The 21079-nt window shown below is 41.1% G+C and overlaps 1 protein-coding gene across 3 annotated transcripts in view; it reads right to left on the bottom strand.

The window, feature by feature from the left end:
* LOC119901810 (microtubule cross-linking factor 1) overlaps positions 1–21079 on the bottom strand; it is a 66890-nt gene that overhangs the window by 17071 nt on the left and 28740 nt on the right. For all 3 annotated transcript variants that reach the window (XM_038717498.1, XM_038717499.1, XM_038717497.1), the window contains exons 4-10: positions 18057–18116; positions 16111–17499; positions 11747–11893; positions 9297–9398; positions 8401–8625; positions 6262–6432; positions 1861–2028 (exon numbers count right to left, since the gene is read on the bottom strand). In XM_038717498.1, coding sequence (XP_038573426.1) covers positions 1861–2028; positions 6262–6432; positions 8401–8625; positions 9297–9398; positions 11747–11893; positions 16111–17499; positions 18057–18116 — 2262 coding nt within the window. The remainder of the gene's footprint in view (positions 1–1860; positions 2029–6261; positions 6433–8400; positions 8626–9296; positions 9399–11746; positions 11894–16110; positions 17500–18056; positions 18117–21079) is intronic.

Genomic DNA, 21079 nt, shown 5'->3' with positions numbered 1-21079 from the left:
ACTGTGCCAGTGACACCAGAGTATGAAACATGAGCCAGCATTAATATCTTGTAACAGTGACTCGAAAAGTAATAACTACACATATTAATACACAGGTGAGCGTCATTTCCAAATCTGCTCTGCTCTGCTGGGCTGTGTAATAATAATAAACAAAATAACAGCAGTTTAGGGGTGTATTTCTGAAGTCTTCATCAGAACGAAGCACAGTGTAGCAAGAAACGGGCTCAACATGGTGTAATCAGACGAAACTAAGTAAATTACTGCTCACTGAGGCCCCTCAGCGACCTCTGCTTTGTGAAAGGATAAAGGCTGCACAGAGTTTAAAAAGATAATCTTCCTCCTAAAACTCAAACTGCTTAATTGGTTCCCAAAGCTGCAGTTTTCCTTTTTATCAGATATACAAGAGAAAAGACACCGTGGGTTTCAAATTTTATCTTCCAACACAGCGGTCAAGAAACAACACATTCAATACCCTCAAATTGATTGGAACCTTTGTTTGTCAAGCCATTGTTGACTTTGATCGTGCTCTGCCTCTCAAAGGTAAAGAAAAATCTCGAGTGTAAACCATGTGCAGCAGAGGGTCCGACCGCGATGCCCATCTGTACCACAGAATACACTCTTAAAAACAACATGGTTTCAACATCCCTCTGTGCCACACTGTTGTACCTTTCACTGCAAATTCACTTCCTCTCCTTTCTTCCACTGTATCTTTTCATCTACCATGAAACTGAAATGCAATCCAAATATGAAGAAGTGGGATGTAAGGATTACAGGACATTTAACAACAGGTAGTCTAGTCATGATGTCCACTGACAATATAATTAAGGTACATCCTGACCACAAGTGCATTGAAACAGTCTTTACCTGCAATGAGATTTAAATCTAAAGCCACTATGTGTAGGTATATGTAGCTAATTTGATGATCTAAAAAAAACACTAAGGAAGATGGGAATGCACACAGCTAACACTACCCCACCCCCACGAATCTGACCCGAGAACAAAAAGATGAATGGGCTAAAAGCAACACATACACTGCACTGCACCAATTTTCACTGGGCTTGTCACATTTTTTTGCAAACAGATAAATTAATTTGGAAAGTTATCACACTGATAATGCTTGTTACCATGTTGCAGAGTTGTAAACTCCTGTCTCACAATATCATAAACTGCTTTATTGTGTTCTGGCATCTGATAAGTCTTCAAACTCATGGATCTGTTACTCAAACTGGCCTCTCTAGGTCGTATAACATCTTAGCCCCTTGTGTTTTTAAATGGTGTGCTGTGTTTTGGTCTGAACACCCAGAAACACCATTAAAAAGTTTATTTTCCTGGGTGTCAGTGAAGAGTTTTAGTGTCCCACAACACTGTAAATGCTGTTTTATAAGAACAGTTTGGAAGAAACAAAGAACAACTGCAATCTTGGAGGCCTTTGCTGTAATTTCAAATGACATTTTTTTGATATTGACCAAAAAAGCATCTATTAGCAGCATCTGTAATAAATGATTTCAGCTTAATGTATTCATATCAGTCCATTCCTAATCTACAAACTATTCACATACCCATTAGGAATATATAAGACAGTGATTTGACAGCTTCATGATACATGCATATATATATATATATATTCATTCATAATTTCTTTGTCTTTTTTATGCTGTCCTTGCTTGGCTAAAATGTCAGGTCAACTAATAAAAAGTGTTAGTGTTTTCGGCTTGTTACCGGTTTGCCCTGAGAGCGATTTCATCCGTGGAAAAGGCAACATGTTTACTGTCACCTTGCTGCTTATTGAATGCACCACTAGTTTTCTACACCAGATTGTGCCTTGTCCCTTTAAGGTGGGCGCTGAGACGCCATCTGTACCTGGGCGACCTGGCACTTCATCTCTGCCCACTTGACCTCCCAGGCGGCTTTGTCATTGGCATAGGACTGCTGCAGTTGGCATCGCCGTGTCTCCTCCTCCCGCAGCTCCTCTCGAAACTCCTCCAAAAGCGTCCGCAGGGCCTGCAGCACCTGCCGGTTCTCCCCAAACTGCAAGGAGGGAACAAGACAATTAGCAAAAACACACATTTGGGAAAGATTTATCCAGCAAGTTCCTTCTTTGTCATGATGGGCTTGTCTCTTGTTTTTATCTGGGTCTGTGTCTTTTGTTTGCCTTTAAAGCATTTTGGGATGAACCTGCTTTGTAAGTGCTTTATAAATTAATTTGATTTGAACTTCTCCATCCTGTTTCCTATCTGTCTCCTTGTTCTTTCCCATCAATCCTTTCTTGACTCCCGCCATTAAAGAACTAAAACATGTACACATGGTAGGTGTAAATATAAAGTTGCATTCCTAATGATTCCTTAGGAACCTCTGAGTAGGACACTAATTAAAGCTGCAAAAAAACTGTTAGACAAATACAATGCTGATTTATTTTAGTCCAATTGCAGTGGGTTTGAGAAAGTTTAGACTCAAGATCTGCATTTGGGTTTTAAGGACTTCAGGCTATATCAGCAATGACACTTACTGGCTTTTAGTAAATAGAACAATGTGTTATTCCTGAAGTGTCTGCTCAGATAGCTGGCTGAAGAGCTGTTTGTCTCTGGTGGAAGTACAAAGGAATGTGTGAGTAAAACATCACCTTGAGGTATCACTAAAGCGCCGCCAGATCCGCCAGCTGGGGTTGAGAAAACAATATAAGCTCAGGTGATAAAAGGCCAGTGCACTTCAGTCCAGTGTAAGAATGGAACAGTGGAACTTGTGTTTGTTTTGTTTTAGGGGGGAAGATACAGCCACAATAGACTTTATTATGTAAGCAATTCTGGAAAAATCCAGCAGCATGACAAAAATCATGATATTGACCGAACAACGACACAGCAAGTAATGTAATTAACATTAGCTTATTTGTGGGTTAGCAAACCGTGACTACAGTTGCTGCTGCGAAGCTAACATGCAGCGAGGACGAGATCCAGCACAACAGCTCCAAACAGCGAATTCACAACTTTCCTGCTACTGTAGCTAAAATCACAACAGCGCCATGTCTTGGCAAACTAGAAAGTAAGCTGAATGTCTGTGGGAAAGTCATTTAATGTCACCTAACAACCAAATCATGGCTAGAACTGCTGGAATAGTGTTGTGTGGTGGGATGTAGGCCACTTTGTTTGTTTCCCATTTATAGAGCAAGGTCAGTGTAAACACACCAAGTTTTTTTTTAGTACACACATAGAATGGACAGCTAGTGGACCTTGAGGAGATATTCGCTGAATTTGACAAAAATACATATTTTGGATTAATTTTGCATACCCCAGCTTTAATGGATTCCTTGAGGAAATGATATCTGAAGAATTCCCCAAAAATCGCTTTTTTTGCAGCAACCACTTGTTTAGCTTGGTAGCTAGCTAGCTTACAAGCAAATTTATTTTAAGTTAAAGGTACCCTGTGGAGATTGCTTGTAAATACAAAGATATCTGTACATTCTTGTGTATATCCCTGAGGCCTAACAAACACAATGAGTGCCTTTTATAAATCATAAATCATTTGCAAAGCAGATTTTTAATATTTTTGAAAACCTCCATTGTTTACATCCACATTTGCAAGCTAGCAGTAGCAAAGGCATTCAGCCTGAATAAAAATAAGAGGCGAAAGAACTGAACTACTTTACATAATGGTATGCATCTAAACCACTTGGACCAGCAGGATGCCCCAACCAGCGGGCAGACTTCTTCTCTGTTCTATTGAAGCACAAAATTAGCACCACTAGTGGTTAATAGGTCCACTGGGTACCTTTAATCAAAAGCCATTACGTGTAGAATTGAAAGGTTTCCAACTTTGGCACGCCAGTGGCAATACAGGCTACTATTGCACAAACGGATCTGCCCACTTGACCTCCCAGGCGGCTTTGTCATTGGTGTAGGACTGCTGCAGTTGGCATCGCCGTGTCTCCTCCTCCCGCAGCTCCTCTCGAAACTCCTCCAACAGTGTGATTGGCTAAAAGCAACACATAGACTGTACTAATTTTCAAAGGGACTGTCTTATTTTTCTACAAATAAAAACGATTGGCATTAGAAAATGCTATAATCACAACTTTGTATAGGCTTTAAGCTAATATCTTTCCCAATGGGGAAATTCATCCTCTATTTAAGAGCAACGGTCAACACCCAGGAGCTTTGCAAGATGCAGTGACACAAATACGTTTAGTTATTCACATACATGTCTATTGATTTGGGGGGAAACACATCACATGTTACTTCTGACACAGAAAAGTCCCAGTCAGGTTCAAAGTCAAGACCCTCTTGCAGTGAGGTCACGGCGCTAACCAGTGCACCACAAAGCTAAATACAAAATTCAATCTAAAGCTAAATTTAATCCTTGGGATCCTGTTCCACATATTTCAAGCTCATTTGAGAACTGTTATGTCAGTGTGAAATCCTTGTTTAACTTTTTAAAACTTGTTTTACATATATTTTAATGTACTGAGTACAGATCGTTACACTAAATGTGATGAAAGTTCACAGCGCCTGTGGAAAAAATATCATCACCTCATCTATAGTATTTACAATATTCATATATATATATACCTAAGCACTTCAAAATTATCAGACATTGGCAGTACCAGAGGAATGGATGAATCAGGATTTTTCCCTCACCAAGCTGCCAAACTACCTAAATTATTATAAGTCTTCGCTGAAAACTTCGAATGACCTCTTTAAGGCTTAACATACTATTATCTCTCTGGCTGCAGGAATTATGATCTGTGCACTGCTCTGTTGTAATAGCCATGTGCAGATGCTTACTAAAGCAAGTCTGCATTTCTGCTCTCATGCACAAAGCTTAATATAGTCTAGTGGGCATGCTTGTTAAAGCACCAATGTCAGATCACTGTGCAAACCATTTTTAAGAAGTTATGGGAAAATCAAAACACAGGACAAAGTAGAGCACTTAGGCTGCTTAATAATGCATCCAACCCAAATTGCTTACATCCATATCTTTACTTTAACAAAGGGGCAAAGTGGTCGACAGACGTACGGAAAGTAGTTTCCAACACGCGCTATATTTCCTCCTCTGAAACATTCAGCAGCCTGAAGAACACAGCTCCTTTTGTTTCCTTTGCATGTAACTGAGAGTCTATGTTGTTGTTTGAACAATAAGCCTAAAAGTGGATGTACTCAAAATAATTACTGCCTCTACCTAGTTATCTAGGCCAAAACTGTCATCTGCATACCATGCCAAACAGCTCTAATGAACGGCTGCCAAACATTCCTTTGAACACGATTAAAATTAATGAGAAAAATAATTAATTCTACAATACTTTTACTTGAGAACAAGTAAGATCCTACTGATTTATTTCTTTGCACTGTAACTTTACAGCCTTATGTTCCATTATGTGTGTGTGTCAATGTATTTATATACATGTAACTGTATAATATCTTATAGTGTTTCTATTGTATTTTACTTATTTATTTCTATTTCAATCTAATTTTTTATTTATTTATATGTTTTATGTGTGTAGTATGGATGGGCAACTGCATTAAACTGTGCAATCCTGTATTGCAAAATGACAATAAAGCTAATAAACCTTGAACATTGTTAGATGATTGAAACAATTAAAATTTTAACAAATATTAAATATTTAATTGAGTTTGCTGTTTTTTTCTTTAATTCGAAGATTTACAAGTTAAAGCATTTCGAGTCTGGGATGCCTGAGATTCCATCCCTCCTGAGTAAAATTAAAATTCCTAATTCAATCAAATCTAGGAGTCGTCCATGGATGGAATTGTAAATGGCCAAGTATCCTCGTGTGGACTAACACACATGTTGATCTAGGCTTCAGCCCAGGGGTCCGCATATCCACGGGCACTGGCTTGGCCAGATCTTCAAAAACAATTTAAATTTAATGCTTGATTTGTATGACGTTTTGGGAGGGATGTTTTTCTTAAGCAATGGCAGCTCTCGCAAGGAGCAGGCTGGACCAGAACTTGACGAGTTTAGGAAATTACCGGTTTCGTTATAAATCAGTCCTGCATCGAATGCCATCGAATTCAAGCTGTTGGTAAGCCGTGGTTTTTCACAATAATCATCTCCACTGTGTTTTATTTTTCATCATAGGTTCAGGCTAATATGAGTTAATCTTCCTGGAGGCTTCTAGATCACAACATGGCTGATGAACTCAAAACGTTACTTATGTTCAAATGCAGGGGAGTCACTGTAGTTGCAGTTTTCCCTAATTTTTTTATAATAAAATTCAGCCAAAAACCAGTGGAGGAAGTGTAAATTTGCGCGTACCTGTCTTTGATGCTGCAGGTGTCGATCAGGTGACGGCAAGGGGATGATGGGCCCAGTGTCGAGGACGTCCCCTGGAGTTTGCGGTAAACACAGTCTGTCGTCTCGATCCGACTCCCCCTCCGCCTGCTCCACTATCACTCCCAACTCTGGGACACCCTCCAACTTCTCGAACTGGAACAGATGATACGGCCATGAAAAGCCTGAGTTTGATTTCAAGCCCACATTTTTCTGTACCAACACATTTTGTTTCAGGCTCACAGTCATTGAGCCTTTCCCAGCATGCAATGGGTAGAAGGGAGAGAAACACCCTGGATGATTCTCCAGACTTTCACCCGGCTAATAAACACAAACAACCTGCCAAATTCACATTCATACCCTCCAATTACAGTCACACATGTATGTAGTTTGAGATTCTTTGGAATGAAGGAAACAGCAATTAGGTTTTGATGCTCCATAATAAACCAAAAAATCCACAATGGCCCTAATGCACTGTGGTAAAGAACAGAGCCCCGTAAAAAGGTTTTTAAAATGCAGCAGGTATTAAAGTTGAATCAACTGAATTCTTTGGCTGATGTGAGTCCACCACTGACTTTTGTATTATATGTACCTTCAATGTTTTTTTGCCTTTATCCCGTAATGTGGTGTTCAATTTTGATTCAATGCTGATTTAATGCTATTGTCTTTTAACTGTTTCAGCATTTTATTCGTATTAGTTGCAGCTGTGTAAGTTTCAATGTCATCAAATAGTTGGATTTTTACTATGTAAACAGAGCTCAATGCAAATAAGAGTGAAGGGCTTTCATTAGACCACCCTTTATAACTAAAGGTTGAATAAAATTACAGTAAACGTGTTCTTGGCAGCCTTTCCCCTATGTGTGTGTTTTCAGACTTCCTTTGCCATCGCGTTTAACATTAGAACAGTCTACAAAAGCATCCTTTACACAGTGTGATGGCTCTGAATCCATGATGACTTATCAGGAATTAGCGTCTGTGAGTCCATAAGGGAGGACACTGAAACTGGGCCATTCTTTCTTGTTTTCACCCAGTTTTCAATATATAATATATTTTATTTTACTGTATCTAAATGTGAGCAGTGTGAAACACTTTGAAACTGTAACCGTGATTGAGGGCTTTAAAAATGAAATTGACTTTAGAAAATGTTCTGTTGGGATTCAATGTCAAGTCAAGGAGGTGTGGTAAACATGCAATAAGGTACATGTTGGCTCCTCGCTGCTGCACCATCTGTAGGCGCAAATTAGGTTTCATGACACGATACTGCATGAATAAACTGATGAGTCAGAACAGAGTCAAGAGAAATTCAATTAATTTTTAAAGAATTACAGAAAAAATGCCCAGCCCAAGATATATGAAAAAGTAAGTGATATTCTAAAAAAAGCAAGGTGATATATAAAGTATATATTATGTTTATGATAGGTTTAGTAGGAACTGGGTAGACAGTTTAGGCTGCAATACCCAGCACAGCTGAAAAAAGATCCATAATTACAGCAACTCATCTCCTCCATCAACTGAAACTTTAGTGGAAATAACTGCTCTGTGGTCTCTGGAGAAGTGCAGTGCAGAGCTATGAAAGTCACTTGAACATATCCCTGAAAAACAAAAACAAAACCAGCAATACCTGAATCTCACAAATTACGAGTTTAATCAACCAGGAGCCCGAGAAGATAACAAGAAAAAGTGAAGTATCGACTGCTAGGTCAATAAGCTGAACAACAAATGGAGTCGCTCGATCAGCCAGCAGCCAATTAACCAGACTATCAATCAGTCCTGCAGAAGTACCTGCATCCCAGTGGAAAGTATGCGCCTCAAAGTGGTACAGGAACAAAAGGTTTTCAGGATGAGTCAGGGATGCGTTTGTCATCTCGTTCCTAATGATCGAACCACAATCTGGTTTGCTTTCGTGCTTTGTGGATTAAGAACTGAGCTGTGCCTTTTTGGTTTTAAGGGTCATAACCTTAATTACATGTCTGAATCTGCAAAGGCATTAAATAAATGTTGTGGGGTAAAAAGTACAATAGTTCCCTCTGAACTGTAGTGGAGTAGAGGAATAAGCTAACACAAAATGGAAATACTTAAAACCTATGATCCACCAGATCCAACCCAGCATGTCAAACCTCTCACCTCCGGGTGCACCGTCCCCTCTTCGGAGTCGTCCTTGCGGCCAAGCCTCCAGTGCATAAGGATCCACCTGAGCTTCATGTAGAAGATGATGGTGTTGCGTCTGAAGAGGCGGAGCTCTTGTTGCATCATGGCTCTCTCCTGAGTCCAGGGCACCTCATGACTCTGAAGTCCCTGCAGCTCCAGACCTCCACGCTGGGCCTCCAGATGCAAATGCTCGTCTTCCTGCTGTAGATGGGATCAGGCAAAAGATTAAGTGAATAATGTATGTAATGTGATTTTTGGCCATCATTTTGGACATGCAGCTAATTCCTGAGTAGGTCTATTTGGTTATTTATTGAGCTCATCTGTCATCATTAACAGATTGAATATATTTTATAATTATTCTGTCCCAAAAAATGGCAGAAAATTTAGAAATTTAAATAGCTTTTTTTTGTCTGACCAAAAATATTTCGTTTAAAAAAAGTAGGAACATTTTACATTTCAGAAGCAAGAACCAGAAAACTGTATGTTTTGTGTGCTTAAAATGACAGAAAGCTTCTATTTTAAAACAAAGGCCCATCCATTTCATAGTTTTTTAAAAGTATTTTTAAAAGGATCATTTTGTAAGAGTAAGTGTCACGTTGATTATATTCTGAATATCATGTTTAAATGAAAGAAGTCAGGTTTGCATGTTACAAGTACAAAAAAAGTTTCAGACTGAAGACCGTGACATCAATCTTAAGCCTGAAACAAAATTCTGGTGCGGATATTAAACCAAAACTTTCTTCCCTCTCCAGTGGAGACACTTAATTAAAAAGTATGTTAAAACTTCAGCAAAGATAGCAGAGCAAGTGAGGTGTGATACCGGTGATCTTATGCTCAAAATCTAAAGGCATTCAAACATGGCGTTATTATACCTGAGGCAGACAAACGACAGCCTCCCGTTCCTCCGTCGCCGCTCTCAGCCTTCGTTCATGATCCAGACGAAACTGGATGTCAGAAGCTGGCGTGTCCCGGAGCTGAACCCACAGCAGCACAGCACACAGTTACGTTACCAACACTTTGGATAAACTACATCACATACTGATGTCTCACACCGATTCTGTTTGCCTCTCTGTAAAGCTTTATTTGAGATGATTACACTTGATTATATTTGCTCTCTACAATTTCCACTGCAGGACTGAAAAAGCTCACATGAGATCTGAGTATGACACAAGCAGAAACCCATCAAACCTACTTCTGCAACATCTCAGGAAATTATAATAATTTAATGCTGCACGACTTGAGCTGGAGTACACGTCTTTGTCTAACAGCATCAAAGCTCTCTGATATTTACCGCAGAGATGGGAGAGTTGTATCAATCTTCTCATCTAACTCTCAAGTGTAGTTCCCAAAATCAAAGTCGAACAATTTCTAACACACTAGCTACTTTTTTTCAATTAACAGAATAGTGACTAGAAACTGTGATGGGCAAATTGATACTGTGATAAACTGTATAAATACCTCTACTAGAGCTGCATGAAGACTTCATTATAACTTGAAAACTAACAGCTTCATCTAAATTATGGTTTCTATCCCCAATAAAACATAACGAGAACTGAGCCCATGTCAAATGAGATGCTTATGTTTATGGTTTTGAATGTAATGATTCTTCTTCATTATTAAACTTGTTCACAAGACGTCCCTGTCTTTCTAAAAACAACTGTGCAGACTCTGACAATTTAGAAACTGCTGCGGTTTATAATGCAATGTCTTTCTCCTATCCTGTGTGCGGGAGTTCACTGTACCCTCCGACAGTAAGTTGAGCTGTTCAGTGTGTACTGACCCTAGATCACCTCTCTGTCAGCCCAATGTCAAATGCAAATCATACAGGCCTACAGGGCATTGCTAATCCTACCATATCCAAGCTGCTTTCACATTCATTCATCTCACCTCACGGATTATACTGCAGCAGAAAGCACAGGGACACAAAGAAGTCCACACGCATGTGCCATAACTGTAACTGTAATAGTAATGTGTCACATCACCGCTGGCAGTACTCTGCATTACATAACAGCGGGCAATTTCTCTATGAACACAAGCATGAGGCAGCGATTATGAATCCCGGTGTCCTGCGATTACACAGCGGGTTTATTAAACAGCCGAGTCACTGAAGGATTTAACAGATCTGAGCTGATGTGTGCGGCAGCAACGTTACCACTCGCCTCGTTGATTGTGCTCTTTTTTTTTCTCACTGGGTGTGTTTAAAGTGTATTGTGACACTCCTGTGTAAGCTGCACTTTTACATGCGTTTAATTTGCTGAGTCGAGTCATGACATTGCAGTCGTTAGTGATGGACCGGTGCCAGAGTGCATGACTACAGAGGCCCCTGTGTGCAGACTCAGCTGTGATACACTGAGTGCATACATGCGTCTAACAAGTCAGTATACTGTAGCTGTGCATGGCTGCTGTGTCATACTAATTTAAGGGCAACAAGCTGTCTACCAGCAGAAACACATTTTATAGCACAACTTATAATTTAAATTAGCTAAAATTGCAGAGCTCTCGTTAACTTCGGAGCACGATAAGATGTACTTTCAGTCACACAATGTAAAGGGGGCAAATGGTATGGAATTTAAAAAGCAGTAAGAAAATGTTAAATGTTGAAAAAAAATACATAAATAAAGATCAGTGGCAGTAGGAGTGATATTAACTGTGAAAGTAGAGTGGGTGTATGAAGTGAAATCGTGTTTGGCATCAAAAAGTGACTGTGGCTGGAGTGTCACTAGACATGCTGGACTGAGCGGCCTTCTGATGATAACGAACCTTTTGTTAAAATTGTAACCCCTGTTATTTGAAATCATCCAAATGTAAAGTTTATATTGCTCAGAAACACTTCTCCAGTAAATAAACTGTAAAGTCAAACTCCTCAGAACTGGCCAGTAAATGTTATCAGTTGCTTCACTGTAGGGCAGGTTAAGTCTTTCTTGCCATGGTGCACTGCTTTCCATGCCAAAGACACCAGTAACATCTTTTTTCAGTGAAATGACCCTCATTCTGCACCATCATTTATTTATTACATTTTTGGTTTGATCATTATTGTCATGACTTTAGATTATTTTAATTCATATATTTGCCTGTATGCCTCTTGTGTCGATTATGCAACAGGTTGCATTAAATTAAAAGATGCTTTTTGAAGCGTCTACAGGCCCTGCAGAGCTATATTTCACAACAGCTCACAAGAAAGAACTAGTCGCTCTGCAGAGAAGAAACCAAACCAGGTTTGTCTTTGAATCAATTTAACTGATTAGAAAACAGAGTCCAGGTCAACAAAAGGCTAGTGTCAACTCAGTCCTACAGGTGGAAGGGAGATGGAGGAGGCACTGACCTCTGCTCTTAAAGCCAGGGGCCTGTGGTACCTAGTGGGTCCCGGGGCTCCCCTGCTCTGGGCTTGGCCCCCACCCTGGCTCTGGCTCTGGGGCTCCACGCCTCGCTCCTGTCCTAGACGCCACTCCAGCTCATCCCTCTGACCGGACTGTGAGTGACGTGGGGGAGGGGAGGGGAGGGGAGGGGGGGAGGTTTGTGGACGGTGGGTGTAAGGGGTTGGGGGGATGTGTGACAGGTGCAGGATAGAGGGGTGCAGGTGGTGGTGGTATTGGGAGAGATGTGTGAGGTGGATTGTGGACAAAAACAGACAGAAGACAACAAGCGGGGTGAGGGGACGAGGAAAGAAAGCGGGCGGGGAAAACAAACAAAAATAAAACAGATAATGGGTAAAGAATATAAGCAGAAGGGGTAAATTAACTAACAGAGTGTGGAGAAAAACAAACGGACTAGAGTACGAAGAAAAGCGCCAAGAGAAAGACCAACTTAAAGATGACGGCATATGAGAGAGATGAGAAGAGGACAAGAATGAGGATGAACAAAATCATGGGCTGAAACATCTGGCGGGAACACAAAGAGGAACAAAGAGAGGGAATCGGGGGGGAAAGAATGCAAAACACTTGTTATGAAGCGCATGCAATGGGGGATACATGAGTCCAAACCAACAGCTGAGAGATACCACGGCAAACTGCAGAGCGAGAGCTAGCACGCTAAAGGTTTTCAACACATGCCGGTGCACAGCCGTGTGTGTTATAGAAGCAGTCAACTAAGGAAAGTTGCATCTTGAGCATTGAGCATTGTTTTCAGACATTACAGCATTTAAAATACACTGGAGGCATTTGAGGCTTCAGTTGAGCATAAAAGACAGCGCCATGCTAGTTGCCCCCTTTTGTAGCAGTGCCCACATTCTAATTTCTTTAAATGAGGATTCTTCCTAGCTAGCCGGAACGTTATGCTATCATGCCATGTAGGAACTACAGAAGTGCATAGCCTTCACCAAAGCAAAAAAGTTGGGGACATATTCTCTGAAGTATGACTTCCAAATCTTGTAATTATGACTTAGCATCTCGAAATTATTAGAAACTATTATCTCGTATAACAGTATTAACTCCATCAATTCATCCTTCATCAACCACTTAACCTGTGTAAAGGGTATTTAAAAGAAACTATTAATCTCATTTAGTACATAATTATCTTGTAAAGATCTCATGGTCACAATATTCAAATTTTACTGAAATATCATTAATGCAAGGTTACTGACAGTGCGCAGGATTTTTTGGTTAACTCAAGATCTGCATCGTATAATTACAAGATAAGAAAGTCATGCTTACAAGAAAACATTTCCAACAAGATAATTACCAGATCAGAACCTAATTACAACATACATATTTTGTTATTATGAGATAAACGTAATTTTGAAATGATGGGACTTAAGTTGTAATTGCAAGAAGACATCTCGTTTTTGTATCTCTGGTGAATGCACTTCTGTACATATCTTCATTTTAAAATGTATTATATACTGTATACATTGACAATATATCCTACTTTTTGCTGTTGCTGTGACAGTTTTTGCTCTATAGCCTAATACATATAAAACCCCACGATTCTACAACTTTGATCATCTTCAACAACTCTCAATGGACGAGGGCCTTGTTTCTTTGAACAGGTGTGAGTTGTTAGTACAGTGGTTAGCTTTGACTAATCCACCCAGCTTCACCCAGACTAACCAGTGAGTCCTACAGGCAGAGGAGCAAAGCAGAAACAAGGCATTGGGCAGAATGAGCATGGAGGGAGCTTCAGTCTATTATCTCTACAAAGCAGATTAGGTTCTCCAAGTGAGAAATGTTTGAAGAGCTGTTTGTTTTATTCCATATGACAATCTGGCTGATAGAAAAGACATCCAAGATGTCTGCCTGATCATGCAGCACAGAGATAATGACCCTGATTTGGAAGAGTACACAGTATGTTGATATGTTGACTGAGCTGCAATAATACAAGGACAGAAAGCAGGAAGCCAGCCAGCGAGGTTCTTCCACAGGCAACTCACACAGCGCCATGCAAATCTAGTTTATTCTTTTTTTTTTATTGAACAGAGGTTATTTTAGACAGTGCACACATTTTTATGGTTGGTCTCCTTGGCAACACCATGGATTAACCAATCTCACGTATGTCTGTGTTGGTGTGTATGATGATATATTGTGCAAACATATTTGCTACACCATTTATTTGTCATAATGAGTCATACAAATGATAGCATGATGTAGCAAAGCTGTAAGGAGAAAAATATTTACTAAACTTTGTCATGCAACAATTCACTAAGTAAAGAAAAGCTTTGAATTAAGCCAAATGGAAGAAGCTGCCACAACTCCTTTAATATTTCACACCAAGCATCCTTTCAAGCACCCTCCTAAGCACCCTTGGCCCTGGCTGACTGGAAGCAGGGCAGCTGCAGACAGTGAGTGCAGGGAGAAGGAGGCAGGCAGGGCTGCTGGCTATGAGGATGTGCATGGAGATGCAGATGTGAATGTGGCAGCAGCAAGAAGGGATGATGGTGGCGGTGGGTCAGGGGAGGGGTGGCGATGATGCCAGTGTGGAAGAGCTGGGTGGCTCATGTTGTAGCGGGAATCCTGCTATGTCACCCTGTGCTGGCATCGAAGGTCTGAGGGTCTAAAGAGTCACTTGAGGTTTTAAATCATAGGTTCGGATTTTTTCGAATCAATCTAACCTGTCTCATAATCGTCTAATTTCCCTATATGTGGGTGACCAATCCAACACTTGGTGAATGCGCTTCACAAGGATAGGACTGAAGGACCAAAAAGCAGCATTGCTGTTAACATTTGCCCACCACAATCCATTTATCCCTGTGGTAATTCACTGACACCCCCTGCTTAAAAACCAAAAAAGTCAGGATCATTCATACAGAAACTCAAAATCAAGCAAGCTTTTGCCCTTCTGCTCCACTGGAGGTTTCTCTCCTTCCTTATCTCGCTTTGTTACCATTTGATAAGTGCACCGCCCCAGTCAGACTCCACACATGTTGTGGCTCAACTCCACTGTAAGAAACTGGGGACAAAACCTGGAGTTCTCGCTCTGTGCAAAAATGCATTCTTAAGTTTAGACAAAGCTAATGTGTGGCTTCAGCAGAGTTAGCCGAATTAAGTTGGTCAATTTGTCCTGGTAAGACATTTCCCTCCACCACATCTCAGCAAGGAAACACAAACATGCAAACACAAACAGGGAAATTCGTACAAAATATGCCTTAACTTTTGGAAGATACACATTTGATTTGGCTAATATAGGACTACTTAAGCATTATATTAGCTTCGGCTAACATTAAAAGGGCACTCAGCTGATTTAGCATTACACTGCTATAACATTGCCAGACTTGTGTTGAACAGTTTTTAAAAGAAAGGATCAAAATTGATACAGTTGAACCAAAGATATTGTTTTTTTACTCCAGGCATTCTTCTTCCTTGTCAATACCCACAATGCAACACAACCTTCGGCAGCTCTGTTGGAGATATCGGTTTGTGTTATGCTAGAAGCGGCTAATGCAGCCCCAGGCCCCTAGCCTCAAGAAGAGATGAGGAGGGCGCACTTGTCCTTTAACACATTAAGAGAATACATACATACATTTTTGCACGGAAGAGAACTGTGGATTTCCTCCACTATTTCTTACAGTGGATTCACCCTGTTGCCACTATGGATAGGAGGAATGATTACACCCATAACTCTCTTAGTGTTCATATGGGCATTGGGCAAGTGAATATTGTATTAAGATAGAGTTGAAAAATTCCGAACCTATCCTTAAAGCTATGTTTTCCTACAACTTAATGAGATTCCCATTGACAGGCATGGCTGTGGACTGTATTTGTTCTGCCAAAGATGGACAGCCCTGCCACTTTCTTTAATTAGAGCAGATTTTTTGCACAAAGTGCTGACTTAGGATCTCATTTAGTTTATTTTAGACTTAAATGCTCTACTAATGACTGCACACTTAGGGCCATTTAAATCAAAGCAAAATGAATTTATCACATTTATAAATATACCAGAGGGTTTTCTCTTAGCTACCTACATGTCTGGATTCTGCCTGCTATTTAACCTTTCTTTCCTGCGACAACCAGGTGGGATGCTAATCAATGTCCTCATGCAAGATTTTAAAAGAGCTTGTTTGTGACGGTCTAAAGAATCTAAAGTATTAACTTTTTCCCCATCATGGCTAACTGCTATACTGGTAGACAGGCCTTCCCCCTTGGTATTAATATGTCTCTTTTTGCAAAGGAAAGCAGCCACAGAAAGAAAACAACATGTACTGAGAGATAGATAGAAAACAGAAAAGGTCACAGGACGTCTATCCATTGAACTTACCTGGAAGTCCGTCACCAGGTCTCTTCCAAAGGTGCCAATGGGAGAGTCACGGGACATGGAGGTGACTGTGGACAGGAAGCTACTGGACTCTGTGAGGTTTGGCATGGGTGACAGATCGTCCGTCCTTTCTCTCAGCCCCTCTCCTATATGGTCCAGCTTCTCCACGAAGATGTGTAGCTCAGTGCGGAAAGCCTTCATGCGAGTGTTGATGGTGTCCAAGACTTGGGTGTCTGGTTTGTTTCCAGACGCCGCCCCTCCTCCTTCCAGGCTCTCTCCTGTCGTCACCAGCAGCCTGCCCTCGAAGATCAGACTGTCGGTGTCCGTGATCAGACGGTCCACGGTCTTCCCCAGCCTTTCTGCCTCACGTTTCACGTTGGTGAATGACTCCCGTTCCTCCCTCCTGCGGTTGGCTAGTTCAGTGGCGCTGAGTTCACTACCATCTGACGGTTTCATGCTTCCAAACCCTGAGGTGGTTGTTTTCTCAAACAGGTCTTCAGAGTCACTCTCTCCCCCTATTGGGCCCTCCCTCTTGGGATGGAGGAGAAGAAGTCGCCCTGCCTCCTCTTCCTCAGTGGCTTCTCGCCGACCTGCGTCGCTCTCTGCATCGCTGTCTCGGGGGCTGCCGGAGCGCAGGCCCAGGTGTGCAGCCAGGTCGCAGCGCTGGACGTTGGACATGAGGACTCTGTTCTCGTACTGCAGCTTCATCACTTTTCCACTCAGCTCATTGATCTGCATCCTGGCTGACTTAAGCTCCTCCATCAGCATCCCACTGCTGGAGCTGTTACCGTTCCCCCCATTACCAGTTTTAAATAATCCTCCCTCACTACCTTCCTCGCCCACAGGCACAGGGCTGCTGCTGGGGCCGAACTTGAAGCGATTAAGTTCAGATGTCAGCTGCCTGTTGTGGTCCTCAATCTCAGAGATGGAGCGGCGCAACAGCTCGGCCTCCTCCTCCACAAATTGCAGATGGCGACGTAGCTCACTTGCGGACTCCAGCGCATCACCACCATATGGCGACGAGGGCATGCTGGAGAAGGGTTCCCGCCCAAAGCAGTCTCTTTCATATTGACAGCGGATGTCTTCATTTTCCGCCCGCAGGCTGCGGTTCTCCACTTCCAGCTCCACGATCTTCCTGCCCAGGATGTTAGCCTCCTCCTCCACCAGCTTGAGCCGTAACCGCAGCTCAGCCTCTCGAGTGGTGTGAGGACCACCACCAGAGCACTCAGCCAGGGGAAGAGGACTGTCCACGTCCCCGTAAACTGACTTGTATTTCTGCAGCTCCTGCTCCAGTTCGTCCTTCTCCCGGCCCAGCTTTGCCATCTTTTTTCTCATCAGGCTGGACTCCTCCTTGGAAAACTGGAGCTGGCACCTGAGGTCTGCGCTGTCCTCCTAGCAGACAATAGGGATGAGGAAACTTTAACAACTTTAATCGAAGGTGATACATTATACTTTTGGTATTGTCAACAAATCCCATTTTTTAAGAAGGCTACATAATTTCCTAAAACTCCTGTAGTATTTAGCAAATGTTTTCCAAAGAGGTGTTAATAGTGCATTTGTTAGGGACTATTTTCAGCAGTGGAGTAATCCACATCTGCTGCTCTAGAGAGTATTTATAAATGCAGGGCAGTATATTTGGGATTCACTGAAATTAAACTAGTGTGAGCATTCATGTTAAGGAATGAACATGTCACCCAGTGCAATGATTTGGCTCATTGGTGTGTTTTTAATAGTTTCTGCTTAATGGCTAAGGGGAATAAAATTTATCAGGCTTTGGTTACATGCCTGTAACACCTGTTAGTGGAATCAATTCAAATTTGGTCTTTTTATGGGATTTGTTTACAATAAGAAACATAGAATGTCACCAAATATGGCCTTTAATGTCTATAACATAGATTTTTTTTTTTTTATAATTTTGAATTCAGAGGAAATATTTGTATTATTTTTACCTGATTGGTGGATTTCTTGTCTTTAAATGTTTCCCTGCTTCCTCGTCTCCTCAGTGCAGTCTGCAAACAAACAAAGAAAAAAAAATATACAGCGTGTAATCATATACAATGAATTGATTTTTAAATATTCCTCCAACATGCAGTGCTGCTGCAAGAGGAAAACAGAGAATCACAACCAACACACAGCACACAGATAAAAAAGCAATATAAGAGGCTTTGGAAATGCAACAGTGAGGATTTTGGCAGTTTTAGGATGCTATTGATCATATTACATATATCCAGTATTTATGCAGACATGTGCAATAACTGACATAGAAATGATGGTACCACATAACATCAATGCAGTGGAACAAATGTGTTCGCTAACATGTACGCCAGCTTCCCTAATGTGAAGCAGACTCAGAAGAACAATCTATGTGGACATCTTACATAATTTCCATCATCAGGTCTCTAATGCAGATTGCAGATCACATGACTATCTAATTACTATCTGATTCATGCACTCAGGAATGGTAATAGCCCGTATCAAAGGCCAACATCTGGTTACCATGACTGTGAGCGAATGGAGGGGGAGAGTGAATGGACACTAGATGTTGTAAAGTGAACCGTCACTTTTATGCTCAATATTAAGTTCCGAGAAACTCAGATTATGAGAATGTTCTGTCGTGTCTTTTGATGTATGATGCACCAGGGTGCTTTAGATCCCATTCAGAGCTCAGTGTGACAGACGTCTTATCCCGGCTCAGGTTCTGTGACACATGGCGCTTCCACAACGCTGTGGGAGAAAGCATCTGCCTGTCCAGTGGTGAAATCTGCCCTGTAGCTAATACCAGGCACTGCACGAAAAGCCTGGATAAAAACAGGGCCTTCTGCACGCCAGCTTAGTCTTACCGACTAATAAAATCATTCATTTTTTTTATCAAGTCTGTACTCTTCCTCTCACCATCGGCTGCAAACAGAGACAAGATTGACAACCACGTGAAAGGAAAGAGAGTGGAAATGAAGACAGGAAGAGGGAGAGGCAGAAATCCCCCTCTATAAATGCAGAGTGCAGAGCTTTCAAGAGTGAACCTTTGAACGGATTGCTGCCCTAGCAGAGTTATTTAAAGGTTGTGATGATCAGTTAAGCCGGGCTCCTTTCTAGGAAGCATAACATGATATTAAAATTTCCGATCTCAGGCTTGCAATCATATTGCAATTCAAGAAGTCAAGCAGAACAACCACAGGCTGCAGTGAACCATTATTTTATATAACTTTTTAAGAGTAACTGTTCAGTCTACAGTATAAAATAACCCCCAAATGCCTTGGTTTGTTTGACCAACAGTCCAAAACACAAATATATTCAATATACAATTAAACAAACAAACAGAGAAAATCTGCAGATTGTCACATTTGAGGAGCCAGAAGCAGTGAATGTTTGTTTTTTGTATTGATAAATTACTTAAAGAAACTAATGATTATTAAAATTGCTGTTGGTGAACTAGTTGAGTAATTGTTTTGGAATAAAATTGTCCTTTGGAGAAGATTGGAGAATACTGACGTCTTACATTTGTCTCATTTAAAATATTTGAACTTCTCCATGTTGGCAAAACACAGAGATGCTTTTAACAGATGAAAATTCTTCAAATCTTCAAAAAGGAACCTATGATCATCATAACATCGTGATTGTTTTGCACACTGCACGCAAAAACATCCTACATGCCTATCCATGAATGTGACTGCACTGAGTTCAGGTTCAGTGTTAATGACACGTGTTATAACAACAAGCTAATGCCATCAGGAACGTATTGTGAACAATCAGAAGGAAGTTTGGTTTTACTCCAGAAGACTCTTGAAGTACAAGAGATGGTGTGTTTACTTGGGTACTGATTGATAAAAGCACTTACACTTTTGACATAATGTGCCTTTGTACTGTTGGATCCTGTTGGCCAACTATGGGCTGGCCACAGCCATCAACCCTTTTGTATTTCATGTTTTATTTTGTATTTTTAAATCAGACTTTTTTATTCACATGAATAAACTGTTTATCTGTTTTTGTGTTTGTAAATTCACTGGCCCCAAATTGCTGCTTTAGGGATGAATTAAGTATTTTGTATAGACATTTTGAATAGAGAATGTTCCCCAGTTTAGACCGAAGTCAGTGAACAGAATATTATTCATCAGCATTTCAGCTGCTGCTGTTTAAGGATACAATGATCTCCTTCTACTTCCCTTTGTTTTACTTTGTAAAAAGCAAACCCTTCACTGTAAAGGCGCTGTTGCCAGCCAAAATAGACCAGTAGGACAGTGTGAATCATTCATGGCCAGGCGTACGGAAAGTGTGAGGGTGAACCCGTTTTGCCCGGAGCAGGGATGGACCTTGACTCAGACGCTGGCTCTGCGATAGGAAAGGAGCGCCCGCATAGAAACAGCACCAAAACATGAACATAACCACACTGTGGGCCGCCATAGCTACAGAAAGAGATGTTTGCCTTCTGTTTTGTGAACTGGATTTTTGATGATAAATTCCCTGAAGCACTGATTGTGCGGTACACATACAACTTAATTTAGACAGGCTGAAGATATATACTTTCTTGTGTTGCTCAAGAGACCTTCTCTCTCTCTACTTCTCTGTGATGGTGTGTTTCATGAAATATTTTCTAAATTGTCTTTAATCAACAAAATGACACACATACATTTTCGACCTTCATAGTCTCTTTTGACGTTTCTGTGCCCGATCCAAACTCAGCCTATGTGCTGGTGCACTCGACGAGGGCAATCCACTCTGAGCTGAATGCTGATAGGCCAATAGTACATGGAGATTTTTGGGCAACTCTTTCCTGGCATCAATTACATTTTGTGTTAGACATGTTGTTTGATCTCGTCACGGCACAAACTGTCTGGTTTTCCCTTCAAAGGAAGGTAAACAGATTTGCTTATTCCCATATTTAAACTTGTGAAATTCAATTTTGAAGGTGTCTCAAATAGTTCCATGTCAAAACGACTGAGAGTGATGACACATTGCCGTTGTTTACCTCACGGCA

This window comes from Micropterus salmoides, unplaced genomic scaffold (genome assembly GCF_014851395.1).
Source record: "Micropterus salmoides isolate LMB-PRFRI ecotype aquatic unplaced genomic scaffold, ASM1485139v1 Ms_hic_scaffold_14, whole genome shotgun sequence".
In the NCBI taxonomy this organism is placed as follows: Eukaryota; Metazoa; Chordata; class Actinopteri; order Centrarchiformes; family Centrarchidae; genus Micropterus; species Micropterus salmoides.
This window is presented reverse-complemented; position numbering and strand designations above follow the sequence as displayed.